Source organism: Artibeus jamaicensis, unplaced genomic scaffold (assembly GCF_021234435.1).
Source record: "Artibeus jamaicensis isolate MK-2021 breed Jamaican fruit bat unplaced genomic scaffold, CSHL_Jam_final contig_585, whole genome shotgun sequence".
In the NCBI taxonomy this organism is placed as follows: Eukaryota; Metazoa; Chordata; class Mammalia; order Chiroptera; family Phyllostomidae; genus Artibeus; species Artibeus jamaicensis.
The window spans coordinates 1845056-1864291 of NW_026521894.1; the positions used below are offsets into that span (position 1 = coordinate 1845056).

A 19236-nucleotide genomic window follows, 5' to 3' on the forward strand; every position below is an offset into this window, starting at 1 on the left:
CACCAAGCCGAAATCGACCCAGCACCCTTTCTCCAAAGATTTGAAATTGCTCTCAAGGAGATTCTATTCTTACCTCTTCTTTGGTGGAAGTGGGAAGCAGACCTGGGTAGTCACAGGCCATGTTTGTGAAGGAGGAATTAAAGTAGGCAGGGAATCAGAGACATGGGTTCTAGTCCTGGTTTTGCCACTAGTTTGCTTTGTGACCATGGGCAAATCAGAGAGGCTCTCCAGACCTTCACTTATTCCTCCCTAAATGAGCATGTTGAAATGAACCTTTCTATGGGCCCTTCCAGCTTTTACATTCCATTCCATGGTGCTTGGTCACCTTGAAAACCCACACCTGCAAAGCAAGTGGCCAACTGTAAGCGCCTTCCTTAACAAGTGGCAAGAACAGGGATAAAGGGCACTTACAATCCCCCCTTACACTCTTCCTCAACCCTCCAAACCTCTGCTAGTAAATAAGCCAGTCAGTCCCCCTCATTAGGAAGGATGACAACCATGATTTGAATATGGATCTGAAGGAAATAAAAGGGAGAAAGCAGACACTAAAATGGATTTTCAATAAATAAACTCCCTTTAGTTAAACCTGAATTTTTCCCACATATATCTACTTTCACAGATCCAGTTTGGGAGCATTCAAATTAGCACAACCTGGTCTTAAATACTGTGCAAAACACATAGTAAGCATTTTGCTTTTATTTATGTCATCAATGGTTTCAATGGGAATGACTCATCCTTCCTCGTTAAAACTCTGTTCTAATATGGTTTACTATAAATAATGCAGAGACAGAGGGGGGAGGGAGAGAGGAAAATAGAGAAGGGGTAAGAGAGAGAGAGAGAAACTCTGAGTGACGGAGCCTCTGCACAGTCCGGTCACAAAACAGTCAAGTCTGACAGACAATCCCAAGGTGAGTATGAGCTGGACTGGCAGCCCAGTGGCAGGTACCATAGAGAGGAAAGGCAAACGCTCTCTCCGACTGGACAGAGGGGAGAGTGCTCCCTCCACTCTCCAGGTGTTCAGGGCAAGTTAGAAAAACAGGGACTAGTACGTAGTGAGGATATGAAAGGTGCCCGGCTAAGATTTTTAACACAGGAGCTCTTTTAACCTTCCAGTAACTTCCCAGGAGATGAAGGAAGGATTCAAACACAGGCCACTGGGCCTCCCAAGCCTACTCCCTTAGAGTCTATGTGTCAAAATTCAAACAATTCTTTCGGATCCCGGGCTACATCTATTGGTGGTGATCTGTACTTTCCTTTAACAACAGAAATGTGCCGCAGGACCCCAATCTCACAGGAGGCCAAACCACAGATGTAAAAAACATTTCGGCAATAAGAGGAGTCTGCCCCAGGACCAGGCGACCAGCAGCAGCGGCTCCTTCCACACAGAGCAGCGGGACATTACCAGTCCCTCGTCCTTGTTCACCTCCACCTAAGAAGAGAAGTCAACATTCACCCCAGCGCTGAGCTGGCAAGGCCTCTACACGTTCTTTCCAGAATCTACCTTCACAATCAGACACAGTCACCTGATGTCGTCACTTACTATATTCGCCAGATTTGTCACCGAATTATTTGACCATTTTGAACAGCCAAATCTACACCCCCAGCAGGCAAAGTGAAAGAGTACGGCACAGACGGCAGAAAGGATTTCAAAAGACTTCCAAAGGTGTGGGGCGGTGGCCCCACCACAGGAGTAAGTGACCGCTTATTAGATGCACAGGTTGCTTTATTTTATATATTTTCAGAAGTCGAAATTCTTATTTTGAACAAGAATAACAATTCTTACTCTTATTCAAAAAATTATTTTAAAGATAATTAATGAAATAATAATAATCTCATTATAAAAATCTCTTATTTATTTATTTTTAAAAAGAGGAGAAGAGAGGAAGAAAAAGAGAAAGATCTACTGGTTGCCTGCCAGGGGTGCCCCAACCTGGGACTGAACCCGCAACCCAGGCACATGCTCTGACCGGGAATCGAACCAGCAACCTTTTGCTTCTCAAAAAGACACCCAACCAAGCCACACCAGTCAGGGCAATGTGGAGGCTTCTTCAGAGCAGCAGTAACCACTTCACAAATTAAGACCTTTTTATTCATGGTGCACTTACATTATGCATCTATTATTTCATCTGCTCACTGCTCACACAGAGTTAGTTAAGTACTATTACCAATTTAATAGTGCCCAAAACAGAAGATTTCACTGGTTTCTTTCATAGTTTCTCCCCTGGGCCAAAATAACAGGCTTCCCAGGACTGGTTCTATAGCTCATAGCGCCTGTTTACAAAGAACCTTCACTGTGCTATGCACCTTCTACATACTTCATTCACCTTAAAGGCGTTGGCCTCATTTTTTACAGAACAAGGAAACGGAGGCTCAGAAAGGCTAAGTACCTTGTTCAAGGCACACAGCACATTCCGGAGCCTGAGTTTTTACCCAGGATGCCTCGCTCTAAAGCCTGAGCTCTTACCACTTCGATACACTGTCCCTAGAAAACACCACCTCCAGGATGGCCTCCTCGTTGACAAAGGGCACCCCCTCCCAAACAATTCCTGGGCTGCATTGCACTATCTGCAGCATCTCATGCACTTTGGGCTAGCTGCTTCAACTTCCTAGCAATTCTGCTTCAGAAGATACTCCTGCTCTAAATAGTACCCTCTACGATCTGCAAACATGACAAGGACATCAAAACAAAGCTATCAGTTGCGCTCCTAGCTTAAGCAGCCAGTCCAAATTCCTTTGTTTAATTCTCAGAAAGCTTATTGACTAGGTGATGGGGTCAGAAGTTTTCTTTTCACCTAGCCTCTTCCAGAATCAGGCACACTGCTTGAAGAAGCAAACTGAGGACAGATGGGAGAAGTCCACCCATTTAAGGGTTTTGATTTACATATTTTTAGTAAGCACCAGTTAACTTACCAGCCAACAACTTGTGGGAGTGAGAGAGGGTTAAGGAAGAAAAAGATCAGAACAAAAGGAGCTAAGACTACCTACAGCATTTCCCCTCTTGTATTAACACAGGCATCCACAGCCCACTCAGTGAAAAGTTCTCAGAGACTTTGCGTGTCCGCACGAAGGAGGAGAAAAGTAGGTGAGGGCAGGAAGCTGATAAACTGCGCGATAAATGCAGCTGTTGGGTTTTATAAGATACCTGTTTTCTTCCATCAGGTGCTTTCACACATCTCCACCCCCGTCTGAAAGAGGGTCCTATCTCCCCACCTGGTGCCTCCTTCTTAACACACCACCTCTCACCCCGACCCCAACAGTTTATCTTTACATATTGAAAAACTGGCTTTTATCAAGTAATCTACTCCTCATAGATTGTTAAACAGACCACAGGGGTTATCAGTAGAGTAGATACAGAAAGATAAACAGCAACCTCTTACACAAATAGCACTAAGAATGTGGGGCTGGCCACAGGACAAAATTGGAATTTAGGAAAGAATATTAATGTTAACACTTCTGCTCAGCTTCAACCCTGGAAATCTGCAGGAGGAACCTGGAGAATATTCTCTGGGTGAACTTCCCTCTTCTGTCTCGCACAGAGGGGCAGGGGCGTGGGGGTAGGTCCGACCTGCTTTGCAGGGAAGAGCGGTAGCCACATGTCTGACTGACAGCATTCTTGTCTCTGACTACAAACTCCTCCTTGCAACTGCCATTTCATTTTCCTGGGACTTCAGGCCCACTGGAATGTGTTTTGCTCAGAAAAGGGAGGAAAAGGTATTCTCCAAACTGGGAGGAGAGGTCAGAGGGCAGTAGCGAAAACACCATGGGAACCAGGAGTCCTGGGTTCGGGGACACGGCCCATGTGACCAGAGGAGGACGCCCGCTCCGCAGCTCTGCCCCACTCAGACAGAGTTAGGTCCCGGGGCCATCTTCTCAAACTCCGCTGACTACGGTGAAGGCGAACGTACATCAAGAAGCAAGAGGTGAGTGGCTCCAAGTGACAAAAGATTTGCACCCAGAGGGACGGAGCAAGCTGCTTCTCACACCAGGCTGCAGGCTGGGGAGGGGGAAATGGGAGAATGACAGAATCCAGGGCTGATGAGAATGAAAGACTGAATGGAATAGGCTAATTTACACAGGAAGTAAGCACTTACCAGACCCTTCATCTCAACACACAAAACCCTCGGCCATATCTGGAAGCAATTACATCCAGTTAACATGATCTGCTCACCACTAAAATTAACTACAAACAGAAATATTTTTCACTTTTGCAACAGGGGGATGCCAAGGTTTGGCCTCTCCCCTCCAACCACCCTCCCTGCCCCACTGAATCAACTGCTGGGGAATATTTAGCAGCTACTCAGCTCACAAAACAAAAACCACTCTTGTAGCTGTCAGGACACAAAAAGTAAAATAGTGGGTAATTATGAAGCGGGGCAGGAGGGGTAGGTGCGGCCATGAAAACCACTGTGCTAAAAATTGAGGCAAGGGGCCAGGCCTGTGGGCCCTACATAAGTCTGCAGCACCCCGAAGTCCAGCCCTGGTTTTCCACATGCAACTTCCAGGAAAGAAAAATGCTTCTAGAGTCATTTGATTTAGCAGCCGCTTCACATTGTTTTTTAGGTACCATCTCTATCCTTTCTGCCAAAAGGATGAGGGGGGGTGGAGGTATGTAGAGAGGCAGACTCACAAATGCTAGCAGATCCTTAATTTAGCAGAGCATTTAGGGGACAACTGTCATGATTTAGCTTTCGCACTAACATTTCCAAGCCCTGCTCTACCAATGCCTTCGAAGCAGCTTTCACCTGCTAGTTTACTGAGATGTGCAGTTTTTCACGTGGAATATGAAGAAAGGGCTGAGAGGAGGTGAGGACTTGTCTCCTTCGAGTTGTACACCTAAAATAGGCCAGTGTCCCAGCCTCCGAAACTCCAGGTCCAGCTGCCTCCACTCTCTCTGTCCTTTCTCTTTTCACCCAACCCTACAATCAGATAAGGACATTTTTTTCCCCCTCGAACTACTGTCAAGAATGCCATAAATACCGGAGACTTTGTTTCCAAGTTCCTGAAGGAAGCGTCATCTCCCACCCATTCCCCCACAGGCCCATTTTTCCAGGACACACTCTGCAGCTTTGTCTGCAGTGCAGTTCACTCCTTTGTCACCAGGGCCCTTTAAAGCAGTAGCAGCAGCAGCAGCAACAGCAGCAAAAGTAATGTGTCCACTGGCCAAACAACTCACAAACATGTCTCCTCAAGAAGAGTGAGGCAAAAATTTCCCTCAAGAATAAGGTCAAAGACTGCTGTTCTCCACAAAATTCACACTTAGAAACACTACTCCCAGGCCAAAAAAGAATAATAAAAAGAAACAACTTAAGTAGGTTTTCTTGAATGATTCTAGGCTATGATAAGGAAAAAATGGTCTCAATAAGTTAAATGGAAAAAGTGCTATGCCACACTTTCCAGCTTTTGAAACCAGTTTACAGTGAGACTGAAAGAAAGTGCATGTCCCTCCAAACACTGTCACCTGACGGCATGCTGCATGCTTGACCCTGGGCTACATATTCTGCATGCCTCATCCTATGGACAACATCACAGCAACACTATGGAGCTGAGGTTATTAACCTCCTCTCCCAGATGAGGACGCAGGTGCTTGGGATTCTCACCACAGACACAGATCTTTCAAGACGAAGAGGATGAACTCAAACCCAGGCTCAACTGTGAACACAGTGCTTTCCAGCTTCCTACCACTCTGCAACCAACAACCCCAGAAAATGCTGAAGCTGCAAGAATGCAAAAGCAAGCAAATAATCACCCGCCCAAGCGCCCCCTCCTCCTAGAGACGAGCCCTGTTAGCATGTGGAGGCCTCTCTGTGCCCCCAGACTCCACGCACATACCTAGGCACTGACACAGTCACCACACAGCCATCCAGGCATGGGAATGGTTAAGTCGCCCTCAGTGAATAAATCAAAAGTTCAAGGCTGCAACATACCAGAGTGATTCCCTCTTTACACATGACGAGAACCAGAGAGGGGCCGAAATCCCGGGCATCCTGAGCAGGGTCTCCCTGGCCTGCACAGGTTACGCCGTCAGGGTCAGGGCCGCGGACCTTTAGCGGCAACCTTCATTTCCTGAACAGGACAAGTTCTCCTGACCATAAAGCTAATAGGAACTTCCTCGCACGGCGAGCTCCGGCTGACAGGGCTACTTGTCACTGGCCACGCAGGAGGAGAGTGCTGGTTCCCATTAGTGGATTATGATGCCAGGTGCTACTAATAAGGTACATCGGCAAGAAACAAGAGCCTGCTAAGTTGTCTGTGCAACTCTGGAAGTAATCAGGCCTGGGCTTCGGGGCTGGGGAGGGGCCTCACCTAAAGAGAGGGGTGGGAAGAGCGGGCAGGTTAGCCATAGGAGACCCAGCAGCATCTAACCTGCTGAAGGGCTTAAATCAATACGTTTCAAACACTCCCTCTGCACATCCCCCAGCTACCATAAGAGACTCCCCCAAATTAACACTAATAATGTTTCCCCCAGCACTCCAGGCCTGATGGATCACGAGGGCCATTATGGTCGGCCACATCTGCTTCTCACTATGGCAAGGAGGGTTGTGCCAACAGGCCTAATGACATTAAGATCACAACGCTCTGCTAATCCTCTTAGAGACCAACGGCAGGCAAGGGTGACAGGGCTCAGAGAGCAACTCCCTTGTCAGGCTGGGGTCACAAGAGAAGCAGGAGGGAAGCAGGGCGGCGGCCTCACGTGTGAGTCCCTGCTGTGTGCTTTACATTACACGTACCACATTTCATACGTTTAAAACCCCGTCGAGAGGTAAGGGAGCCAACCTCCCCTCACAGGAGAGGGGCCTGATGTTCAGACAAGTAAAAACACTGCCCAAGTTCACAACATAGCTCTCCCATTCGGAGTGGGTCTGATGCCAGTCTTCCTGGCACTACTGACCTTGTCCCCCACGGAGACAGTGGTCTGGTGGTACATCTGTCTTGTTCTTGGCATGCCTGGTGCTGCCGGTCTGTTTGTGTGGATGAGGCCCTACTTATCATTTCAGGGGGATCTAAATGGCCCTGAAGCAGGGAAAACTCTAAAAACCACTTGCAACTTGCCATAATGCTCCTCTTCATCAAAATTTCTTGACCAAGCCTCATTAGTTACTTCACCAGTAATAGCCCGCTGTTTCTGGAAGTTCTTTCTCTCATCTAACTTGGAGCCTTCCTACTGCAAAGCTGAACACAATCTGTTCCAGCTGAAGAAAATCACACCTTGAGGACAGAGTCAAAAGTGAGCTAGGAATTTAGAGTTAAGCAGGTTTTTGCAAGTTTTCAGCCGAAGTTTCCATGCTGACAATAAAGTACACCAGACCCCTCCTTGCAGCTGCAGGCATAAGCCCCACGTAGGCAAAACCCAACCGTAGCTTTCCCAGAATCAGCCAGCATAATAAGCACACCGGGGGTTTTTAAGGGGAAATGGTAGAAAAGGGAATTTCTGATTAGACTGGCATGAAATTAGCAGCATGGAATTTTTATTTTTGTAAGTGAAAGCTTCTTTCTTTCTCCCTTTTTGTTTTTCAGTCAGCACAAAGGCCTCTATCACTTGAAGATGGTCTCGCTGTGTCCATAAGAGCTGGTATAGCAGATGTAGTTCTCCTTGAACCCATCTGGCCCCAACCGCCCAACCTTCACAGTAAGCAGCCTCTCCCCACTTTCCTCCTTTGCAGCCACCAGAGGAAACTGGGCCAGAGCAGGCCAAGCAATGACCCTCCTGGTCACTGGGTGCAGGCAACACAACCTGGTCCTTCCTGCATCCCCCTCTTCCCTTCTGATTCCACCAGGGGCTGAAAGTCCAAGCGGGGCATTATGGAAAGAAGAGTGAACAGCAAACCAAGCGATCTCAGCACAAACCCTGGAGCCACCCTTTAATCTCTTACCACGGAGAAGTTGGTTAATTTCTCGTGCTTCCCTTTGCCCATCTGGGAATGTAAAATTAATAACCACCTGACGGAGTAGCTAGAGGGTCTGGAAAGATTCTGACTACAGGTACACTGAGCCCAGGACCTGTTATGTGTCAAGCACTCAAAAGAAAGTTTGCTGAAGCCACCCTTAGAGGCCTACTGCACTGGGGCCGGGAAAGGAAAAGAGCCCTGGAAAGCCCAGCATCCACAAGTCCAGACTTCCCTCAGTAGGAAGTGTCGGTGCTCCTCATCTCTGCCTCAACCACAGGGACCCGCCAGCCTGGCTCGCAACAGGACACTGCATCAGTAAGCCGCCTGGGCATTTGCAACTGGTCGTGGTGGAAAGCAGCCCAGCTAAATTTAAATGAGAACTGGAATGACTCATCAGGCCTCAGGTCAATAGCACATAGAGTACCCTGGCCACCAAGTTGCAAGGGATCAGCTTCTCCAGGCAAATGCTGGTGGCTCACTGTGTATCAGCCCCAGACACACAGCGTCCAAGGCAGCAGTTGTCACGGTGCTATATGAACCAGTGCCTCTGGGGAAAAGCAGGACCTGGACCAGCACAAACACAGTGCACCACACTTCACAACAACAATGGCAATAAAAATGCAAGAGCAAACACGTATGGAGCACCTACCTTATGCCACCATTCCTTGCACTTGACAAATATTTATTTAAGTGATCCTTGTAACACACAGAGTGAGTAAACAGTTATTATTTCCATTTTACAAACAAGCAAGAGGCACAGAGAGGTCAAGTAACGTAACCACGGTCACACAGCTGCAAGTGATGACACTGGGAATACAAACCAAACAGTCTCACGTGTTCAAGATATACATTCATTATGTGTAAAACACAGGGTCGGAGGTGGGGCAGTGGGGATGCCGTGGTCATTTTTTCTTTCCACTAGAATTACTACCATTGAGTCAGCTCTCACCTAACACCACCAACAATGAACTTGACTAAGAAAACCTTTAGTTATCCTGGAAAACCCAGGAATCCCCTGCTAAACAAACGAAGCCATGCCTGTATTCATGCACAAGGCTCTTCCCACTTGGGCTTTCCGCTGGACTTGGTTTGAAGTCATTAATTTAAAAAATGAAAGTGACTGGAAATGTTTTTCTTCTGAATTAGCAACAAATCAAGAGCTGTGAATGGAATTTGATTTTAACAGCTGAGGATAATCACTGTCTTAAAGATTCACAGTGTTCCTAGAACGAGCAGGAGGTCGAAACATTGCTGAACGAGAGCTTGCTTCCCAGGCCCTCTCACCAGCAACCACGCTGCCCAGCAGTGACAGCAGGTCGCGCTGGAGCTTCTCACTGAGATGAAAGAGCTCGCAACTTTCCTTCACCAGAAATAAAATCAATCATCTTCAAAATTTCCAAGAGTTCAGCCTAGATCCCAGATGACTCAGTAACCCTACGCAGGACATAGGCAGACTCAAGTCTAACGGACCCCTATTTTAGCTGGAGTCCAGATTCCAAAACAGAGTAAAATCCAATGAACCGAAAGGACTTCATGAAGATGGAGGTGCCTGCACAAGCAGGAAATGAAGAACTTTCTGAAGAGCTCAAAAATCCAGGAAGAGTTTGTCCAAGTCCCTAAGTTTACAAATGAAGAAATTAAAGCTCAGGGTGAAAGAGAGCAACAGTACTGACCAGAGCTTAAAAAAAAAAAAAAAGAAAGAAAGAAAGAACAAAAATAAGAGCTGGGTCTCGAGGCCTGCCCTTCACCACAGCTGGCATGACACCACAAAGCCTTCAGCCATCTTCTCATCTCTGCAGCCAGCGTCCTCTCCAAAAGACTAGGTCTCTGGGAGCCCAAGAGGTTATAGACCTAAGTCATTCATCACCCCCAAAACGATACTTCCTAGAAATAGAAATGGATTCAGAAAGGATTTGGGCAAATCTGTGAATGACAGAGCAGCCACAAATAGCTACTCAGAGAAGCTGGGCGCCACCTGACCTTTACAATTGACGTCAAAGAAGATAGCTGTAGCCTCCTATGGTGGCATCTCAGGGACAGGGCTGGCAACCAGACACTAGGTCAGATGGACCCAACCCAGAATGGCAATGCACATGTTCTTATATGGCCTGGCGTAGAGCACCCGGAGCTGTGAACTAGAAGGCGAGTGAGTCCCTGGCCCTATCCATTTATAACTACGTGACCTTGCACAACATCACTTAATGGCTTCAAAGCTCATTTCCCTCATCTGTAAATTGGGGCTGATAATGACCCACAATCTCTTATCTAAAACCCTGGGGTGCTTCAGAAATCCAAATTGTTCATGTTTTAGATAGGAATTATGGGGCTGATAGTGTTTGCCCAGTTCCACAGGAGTCTAAGGAAGTGCTCTGTAATCAAACACATTAATATTTTTTGCAGCAAAACATATGAATATTCAACATACACAGGATAAATATAGCCTCCCATCAGTTCAGATCAGGTTTTGTCACTAAATGAGCTTGTTGCAAACTTACACAGAACCTATCAGCTTTCAGAGCTTTTCAGACTTCAGAATCACAAACACGGAATGACAAATCTGTATCCCTTTTGGGGAGGATGTGAGATTAAGAAAGATAAAGTCATTACAGATGCTCTGCAAAGGAGAAAGTGCTTCAACTGATAAAAGGCATAAGTAATATTATTGTCGTTGCTAACATGGTTCCACAGCATACTCATTTCCTGACAGCACTTGGTTTGACCTCAGAGATGCCTAATGCTGGCAGGGACCAAGAGTTCAGGGCAACTTCTAAACTCTCAAAAATGTCCAAAAATCAAGGTCAGTGGCTACTGGCCTTCTACATGGTCAACCACTGAAAACGGGACTGCTGGCCACCTGAGAGAGATAAAGGCAAAGGGCCAGGCAGAACTCAGACATCTCAACTACATGGCTCAGACTGGGTCCAGGGAGCTGGCCAGGACCATTCCTTGTGGTTCCTGAGCGTCCAGGCAAGAACCACAGGTCCTACTCTGTGTGTGCAGGACACACACTGCAGCTGTTCTAAGGGTCTGCCTGTAGAAGACCCAAAGCTCCTGGGAAACCAGACCCCACTCTGACCCTGCAGCACTCAATTCAGAACATATTATGACCAGGCTGTATGAGCCCAGGGAGACAGAGGGCTATAACTGAGGACTGTGTTCACACCGAAGTCGACCACAGGGTTGGCTCTCTGTAATCTTGTCACATGTGTATGTAACTGAGAACGAGAAGGTGCACCTGGCCCACTTGAGCAGGTCCCTAGAGCAGTAGATCCAGACAGGCTTTTGTGGAGAACTGCTCCAGCCTTTCAGAGAGAGAAAGGGAAAGAAGAGAGACTGAGCCTGAAGAGTCCAGTCTTCTAGAAACTTAACATGACTATCCCAACATCACCCTCCCTCCCTCAGTCATCTTCTATAATGTGGGCCTACGCAGGTAGGTACTGGGGTCCAGAGCTTGCTCCTCCACCTACCTGATCAGGTATTCTGACTGTTATGATTTCTTCTGGATCCTTTAAGTAAGTAATTCCCATTTGATTTACTCAAATAGTGTCTTTGACTGGTTTTTCCATCAATCCATAACACCTCTGACATTGCTTTCACATCTCAACATGCACTGTAGGGACCATGGTTTGACTAAGTTTCATCCCAACTACCTGTCATCCCTACAGGATTCTCTCTCTCGCCAGCTCGGAAACGAGTCACGAGAAACCTTTGATGGGATTCCGTAACTAACCCTCCTTCCTGCATTGCTTCCCAGTGCTCTCCCCTTCCTTCCTCTCCGTGCCCTTCTGCTCCCCAAGAGAGCAGCAGTACTGCAAGGCACTTAGCCTTTACCAACGCTCCAGCCTACGGGCTTAGAAATGAACCCTATAGCCTGTTATTTCACCATGTTCACCACTGTTATAGTATAACCAATTCCATAGTCTCCTGACATCAAAACCTCCAACTCTAGCCCTGGCTGGTGTAGCTCAGTGGATTGAGCGTGGGCCTGCGAGCCAGAGAGTTGCGGTTGGATTCCCAGTCAGGGCACATGCCTGGGTTGTCAGCCAGTTCCTAGCAGAGGACACACAAGAGGCAACCGTACACTGATATTTCTCTCCCTCTCTCCTTCCCTTCCCCTCTACAGATAAATAAAATTTTTAAAAAAAAGTTAATCTCTAAAAAAAAGAAACCTCCAACTCTGATGATTTTGTCTGTAGACCCTCAGAACTCTCCACCCAAGGCACTGCCCCAGGCTCTAGTTTCTTGGGCCGCGGCAGCTTACTTTCCACCCTCAGTCCAAAGCACATTCTCCAAATCAGCAGCCCACAGCATGATACCAAGGATTCCAGGACCACAAAGACAGAAACATTCTCTGCAAAGCCCAATGGCCAACGCAACTGCGGTGAAAGGCAGCTCTATGGCCACTACACACTAAGACTCAGAGCCAACGGGAGTTCTGCTGAGATGAAACCCAAACAAGATAAGGGACAGAAGGGTTAGTTCTTCGCTCTGTGCCAGTCACAGTTCCAGGGACTTCTATCAATAGGTATTATTTCATTACTTCGACACGCCACCATGCTGACGACCTCCGTTTTAAAAAGTGTAAAACAAGGCCCAGAAAGGTTACATAACTACCTCGAGCTCCAGTTTCACCACCCTGCTCTGTGGAGCACCACACGGCCAGGCCTCCCTCCACCTCTCCCCAGAGGACAGGAGGGTGATCGCTTTTGCAACCCTTTCAGGTAAAGAGAAGCAATCAGAACCTGAGGAGAGCCAGAAAAAATGTACTCTCCACTACAGCCCATTTCCCATCGTTCATAACTGTAATAATTCACATCCGGAGGAGATGATAAACCTACCTGCCCGACTTTGGGGAGGGGGTTTTTCCTCTTTAGGAAAGTCTGAGCAAAAACAAACACAACCTCATTCTATTTCTGAGCTGTACAAGCATCAAGACACACCTTAGTGGTGGTTGTTTTTCGCACCCACCAGAAAAAAATCGGCTACATTTAGCTCAGCAGCACTTTCCACAAGGTAAGTAATTCTCAGAGCCACCGATTAAGCAAGCACTGTCGGAGCAGGTTCCGGCTCAGCTTGGAGTAATCAGACAAATCTCCAGATGCCTCACCTCTGCCCCACACCCTCAGGTACGTCCCCTCCTATACGAATGAGAAATGGAGGAAAGGGGTAGACAGAGACAGGTGCAAAAGTGGAGAATCCCCCAAGATCAGCCAAGATGACATACCAGGAAATGTCATCACGATGATAACAGAAACTGGATTTCTCAACACTATTCATCAGACCTAAGGACTGGAGGGTAAAATGATGGGCATGTTGTTATGACGGATGCAGGTGAACACCAAACCCACTACTGATTCCCTTCATATTTACTCCACTCTAACGAGCAATTTCTAAAGCCCTCTGTTGTACAGGCGTGATCCTCTTCAGCAAAGTACAAGGGGTTACAGCCTGACTTTGAATCCAGCTCTGACTCCTACTTTCTCTGGGATCCTGGCAATGGTCTGAGTATCTCCCACATTTAAAAAAAAAAAAAAAAAAAAAAGGACATTGCCTATCTCAGGGGGTTGTTGTAACAAAAATGTGACTCCATGTAAAGCAAGTATTGAACTAGACATGCCAAAAGACAGCGTGTCAAACTCATTTTCACCGGGGGCCACATCAGCCTTAAGGTTGCCTTCAAAGGGCCAAATGTAATTTTAGGACTGTATAAATGTAACTACTCTTTAACTAGGGGCAAGGAGCTCACCACTGCCACGGGTAGATACAAGGTGCTGGGCTGGATAAAACAAGGTGGAGGGGCTGATTCAGCCCACGGGACTTGTGTTTGCTACCTGTGCCATAAGAGCTCAGTGGATGGTTATTTCACACAGAAGGAGACAGAGGCCAGAGGGAAGCCAATGCTGGCCTAAAGTGGCATTAATTCAATGTGAGCAGAGGTGGGAGAAGAATATGGCTCTGCAGGCTGCAAAACCGACTCTCAGGCCCATCCTTCCCCCTGAATTTAAATCAACTCCTTCTGAATGTGTTTGCAGGAAAAGAGTAAAAAGGGACAGGGGAAGCCACGTTCCTGGTGATGAATGTTCACCAGGAGTGATGTTTGTTCAGAACCTGCAGCTGCTCTTGCGGCCCAAGCAGCACCAGCCCCTCCCACCAGCCTAAGGTGCAGCAGGCCTGCCTTGGCAGGACCCCACTGATGGGAACCTGGGTACCTGAAACCTGGCAACATGGCCAAATCTAGGCTGTGGGAGACCTTCGTCCTCATTCCCACTTTCTCCCCTCCCTCCATCCACTTTATTAGTCACTTCAGACAAAGGAGAACAAACCCAACAGCACAACAAGCAAATGGGAGCCCAAAAGCAGAAAGAGGAAAGAGCCTAGTAAGAAGCTGGGCCCATGGGTTCCCCGATGCTTAGGAAAGATCCCAGCACCCTTACCACACTTAAAAACCATACCCCCAACTCCAGGACCTCTAGGTGGTATTTTAGAAGTGGTATTTTACAAATTAGGAGTGGTATTTTACAAATAGCAAGGAAGACAGGGAAGCCAGGCCCCAAGCCTCGGGAGAAGCCTGGTACAAAGGCAGGGTACCAGGGCCAGCAGTTGGGCCTGGATGTCAGGTGAGACCGGCGAGGGACCTACCTGTGTTGCTCCACAGCCTCGTTGTCAGGAAGCTCCACCCCACACACACTGCACTGCTCCCCGATGGTCCGGCTCTCCGACTTCATGCCCACAGCCAGCTCACCCAACTTGTTGAACAGCTCCCTCTGGATGAAGCCCTGTGGCAGCAGACCCCCATAGGTGCTGAAGTCCATGGAGACAGCCAGGGTGGGCTGCACGTGGAGGCCAGAGGACACTGAAGATGGCATGTTCAACACAGAGTCAGCCTTATGGTTGGGCAGCACCGAGTAGATGCCCAGATGTTTCTCAGCTGTAGGCGCCGGGTGTTCCAGTCGGCCGGGGGGACCCTGGCCAGCCTCGGCTGGGGGCGGCAGCTGCTCAGCACTCTCCTCACGCCCATAGTGCAGCTCCCTAGCACTAGTGATGACGCTGCTCCGAGTTGGGGTTCCGGGCCCCTCTTTGCCCCGTTCCTCTACCTTGTCCCCCATCCCACCTGAGATGCTAGACTCAGCTGTCCCAGGGCTATCCTGGCTGGGCACCTCATCCACCTGCATCATCTCTGTCTTCACCTCAGCCACCCCAGGGTGCCGCCCACCCCCAGTCAGAGTTGGCTCCTCGGGCCCTGCAGGTGGCTGAAGAGTTCCCTGCAGGAGAGACTGTCCTATGGTCATCAAACTGTCCACTGCAGCCTTGGTGGGACTCATGGCTGAAAGACCAAATGAGGTGGAGACTGACGGGCTCTGGTCCGCCATGGGCCCAGGGAGGCTGTGTGCAGCCACGCTGGCATAGCCACTCTCCTCACTGGAATGCTTCGAGATGAAGATGTTCTTCAGGTACCGAGGTTTGCGGTCCTCTTCTTCCTCTGCCCCACCCTCCGCCATGGTGGCCTCTGTATCATTGTCATCTGTGGCCTGGATAGTCTCCAGGATCTTCAGGCACTGCTCCTCCAGGTACTCGATCTCCAAGATCTCGGCTGCATACAGCAGGTCATCCAGGTCCTCCGCCTTGGCCTGCAGTGTGGCCGTGTATGCGTACTCCAGAATCTGCTGGAAAGTCTTTGGGGAGAGGAAGTCCAGAGTATAGTGCTGGCTGTTGCGGTGGAAGAGGATCTCAAACATCTTGCTGGTGCAGGCCAGCACAGTCCGGTGGGCATGGAACTCCTGGCTGTCCACCATGATGACCACATCGCACAGCGTCCCGGCCAGCCGCATCTGGTTGGCCTTGCACAGGAGCCCCGTGGGGTGGCTGGGGTTCTGCAGCTGGATCATGCCCATGTTCGTCAGATCCATGGTGCTCCCTGCAGCTTCGGCATGAGGCTCTCTTTCCTTCCGGGCTCTGCGTGGTGGGGCAGGCTGGGTTTCCCGGGCCAACGGAGAAGACTAGAGAGGAGAAAGGGGAAAGAGAAAAAGATGACAGAACGAAAGGTAGATTATTCAGTGTCCCTAAAAGCAAGAATTGAAGCAATGTAAGACAGCACCCTGCCCTCAGTCGGCCAGCAAGGGGATCCTGGAGATTTTAATGGAGGGAAGGGGGCTCCCTAGAAGTCTGGGAGTCTGCCTTTACACATGCACAAATGAGAGCAAAGAGAATTTTCTGCCACTACCTATTCCTAATCTACTGCTAGGTGAAGTAAAATGAGAATTAGCTGGGAGTCTTCTGAGTCCTGGCCTTTCTGTAAGTCTAAAAGGGGGGGGGGGGGGAAGGAATCCTGTAGAAGGACATGTTATGAGGAAGTACCCAGCACTGACTGAGAATTAGTAAAAATTGAACCCCTGCCTTTAGTCAATTTAAGCACTCAATTTCCCTCACAGCCCCTTGTGCAGCCACCTTCATCTTCAAAACAAAGTTGTCTAAACCCTACTTCACTGGGGTAGCCCCAGAAGTACGATCAAGCCTAGCTCGGCTAGCAGCCTGCTCTCCAGCCCACAGAGATCTATGGGCAAGGGCCCTCCTCCTCCAGGCCCAGCCTCTCACCACCAGCCAGTGTCATCCCGGCCCCTGTCTCCCCACTCTTCTCAGCACTGCAAAGGGCTGACAGACACTGACCCCCCTTTTAGACACTAACAGGAACACATACGCATCACCCACACATTAGCTTGGGTCACTTCCATCCACAGGTGCCTCAAAATTAGTGTATATGTGATGCAAAGTCTGAACTGTGAGTGTGCCTTCATGTGCTTACACACCAGCCAGAGAGGGAGAAACACAGTTAACATATGGGCGCACACTTACATAACACGCTGCACTTACCTCCTGCCCACCAGTGCCCAGTGGACAGAGGGATCTATAAAATGTAAAAGGACAGGTCACGGAGGGCCTAAGAAGAGAAATCATAAGAACTAGGCATCCCTGCAGCCAGGAGTGCACATGCTAAGAATATGACCTCCAAGTGTGCCCCACAGGCTCCCAGGAGTGGTCACGTCCTGTGACCAGGAGCAGCAACTGATGGCTGGATGTTGCTCCCCGGTGCTGGAAGTCATATTGGCACCACCGTCTATGGAGAGAGTTATAACCAGTATGAAGGAAAGATGGGGCTGGGAGACAAAGGCCTCTCCCAGAGCGCAGTTCAGGATCAATAACAAGGTGCTGGGACTCCTGAACCCTCTGAAGAGTGTTAGACCTCACAGGCCCAGTTCCCAACCAGCCTCTGTCTTGCTGTGGTCAATATCGCAGTGAAATGAAGTAGGAGCAAAGCTGAGCAAGAGTTCTTCCTCACTCTCCCAATGCTCCCTGCTTCTGCCCTCAGAAGAAGTCGCATGGATTTCAGAGCCAAAATCTCTTACAGAAAAGGGTAAGAGGATGGCTAACCAAGACACTTTTGCTGCCCACCCTGGTATGAGGACTGAGGGCACCAACCAGTGGGACGACCATTCTTCCCCGGCTTGCCACTATATGCTTTGCCACAGACTTCTGGGTTTCGGAGAACTAGGAGAGAGCAATGGAAAGAACGGAAGCTGGGCTACCTGGATTCCTTCCCAAAAGCAAATTCCTTGGGTCCTAAGGGAAATCAGGATGCCCTCGGTCAGCCATCACCCCGACCGACGCAGCTCAGCGCTGGCGATCCGGACAGCGCTGCGCCCAGCCCTGCGGCGCCGAAGAAAGCCGCGATAACTCGCTCCAGCTCCGAGGATCGATCCCGCACTCACATACCCCCACTTGTCAGCCACCCCCATGGAGACTTGAATGTGACTTCGGCAAACTTAGAGAGGCAACTTCTCTGGGGAGCCAGACCCTAGAGGGAAAGGGAGCCGGACTCGGGGAAGAGGAAAAGAGAAAGAGACCCAGGCAAAAAGCTTGAGTCGCAGCAGTCTGGGCGCCTAGGCGAGAGCGGCGAGGAGGTAGACCCGCCCCGCCGCGAAAGGGAAGCACAAAAGCCCCATCGAGAGTTGTGGGAGAAAAGGCTAGAAGAAATCTGCCGGCCCTCCCTCTCTGACCCAGCGCTGTGATCCCCGGCCGACTGGCAGGATCTCCGGCCTCACTCCGGTGCCGGTGCCGCCAAGCAGCCCGAGTGCCTGGCCTAGGCACAGGGCGCAAGTTCCGGGGAACCCGCCAGTGAGTCGGTACAGAGCGCGTCTGTGCGTTCCGGCGGGTCTGCGGGCCAACGAGACCGTGCGCCTTTCCAGCGCCCACGGGAATGTTCCAGGGGCTGTGCGAAAGAGTTCTCGGCGCACCCGGGTGGGAGAGGCATCCCGAACGCATCAGGTGCAGAGCCGGGCACCCACCGAGTGCGACCGGTAGCGCACAGCGAGCTCCGGCTTCACGGCCAGTCCCGCCGAGAGCCGAAGAGGGCCCGGAACCCTGAAGACCCTCCGGAGCTCCGCCACAGCCTCCCCTCTCTTTTAAAAAGAAGGGGTCAAGTCCAATCAAGAAGGAAAAAGGGGGGGGGCCTCACAGCGTTTTTCAAAGAAAAACAAACCCAAGCAAGTCCCAGTCTTGCTCCCCTTGGTCCCCAGATCCACTCTTCTGATCTGATTCTAGCTTCCCAGCCCGCCAGCGAATAAACACACAAACCACCACCCTATCTCGTGCCCGTGCACCGGTCCGCATACATATGAGCACCCACCGGCTCCCAGCTCCTCGGCAGACCGCCAGTGGTACAAAGCCTCCGGGTCCCCAACCTGCCGCTCCAGCCTTCAGTCCCTGCAGACTACGTTGCCCCCAACTCTCACCCCGACCAGTGCCCTGGACTGAAAGGGTTGGAGTGGCAGCTGAGCCCAAGCTGACAGCCGGGGCTTCTCGTTCTAGCCGAACACCAACCACCGATAGTGGCAACGGCTGCAGCAGCAGAAAGGGAACAAGCCGAATAAAATAAGGCACAAGCCCAGCGGCCGAGTGGCCGAAGAGAACGCGCCCCCCAGACCTCTCCCACCCAGGGGCGCCTCGGCGCGCGGCTTTGGTTGGGCGGTGCGCACCTCCCCGGCCCCCCACTCACCGCTGCCTAGCCAGGCGCTGTGGGGTGGGTGTGCGTGCCTCTGGGGGGAGAGGGGGTGTGCCAGTGTCGGGGAGGGGTGTTGCTGGAGAACTGTTGCTCTCGGTATCACGGCTGCAGCGGCGGCATCGCCCGGCAGTTCGCAGTACCCGCTCTCATTGCCCTCAACTCCTCTCTGCTGCGAGGTTAGCAAATCACCACCAGCTTCGGCTCCTCCACCGCGTCCCACGTCAACACCGAGCCCCCTCCCCTGCGAGGCCCCGGCGCCTCTCCATCTTTAGTGCTGGCGGCTGAGCCGGGCTC

At 50.1% G+C, this 19236-nt stretch overlaps 1 protein-coding gene across 4 annotated transcripts in view; it reads right to left on the reverse strand.

The window, feature by feature from the left end:
* ZBTB16 (zinc finger and BTB domain containing 16) overlaps nucleotides 1-19236 on the reverse strand; it is a 184805-nt gene that overhangs the window by 164370 nt on the left and 1199 nt on the right. The window contains exons 1-2 of one of the 4 annotated variants that reach the window (XM_037151322.2): nucleotides 18937-19234; nucleotides 14526-15883 (exon numbers count right to left, since the gene is read on the reverse strand). In XM_037151322.2, coding sequence (XP_037007217.1) covers nucleotides 14526-15793 — 1268 coding nt within the window. In that variant the 5' untranslated portion in view covers nucleotides 15794-15883; nucleotides 18937-19234. Of the gene's footprint in view, nucleotides 1-14525; nucleotides 15884-16754; nucleotides 18538-18567; nucleotides 18913-18936; nucleotides 19235-19236 lie in introns of those variants that run through there. The other 3 variants (XM_037151323.2, XM_053670390.1, XM_037151324.2) reach the window with 3 other exon arrangements.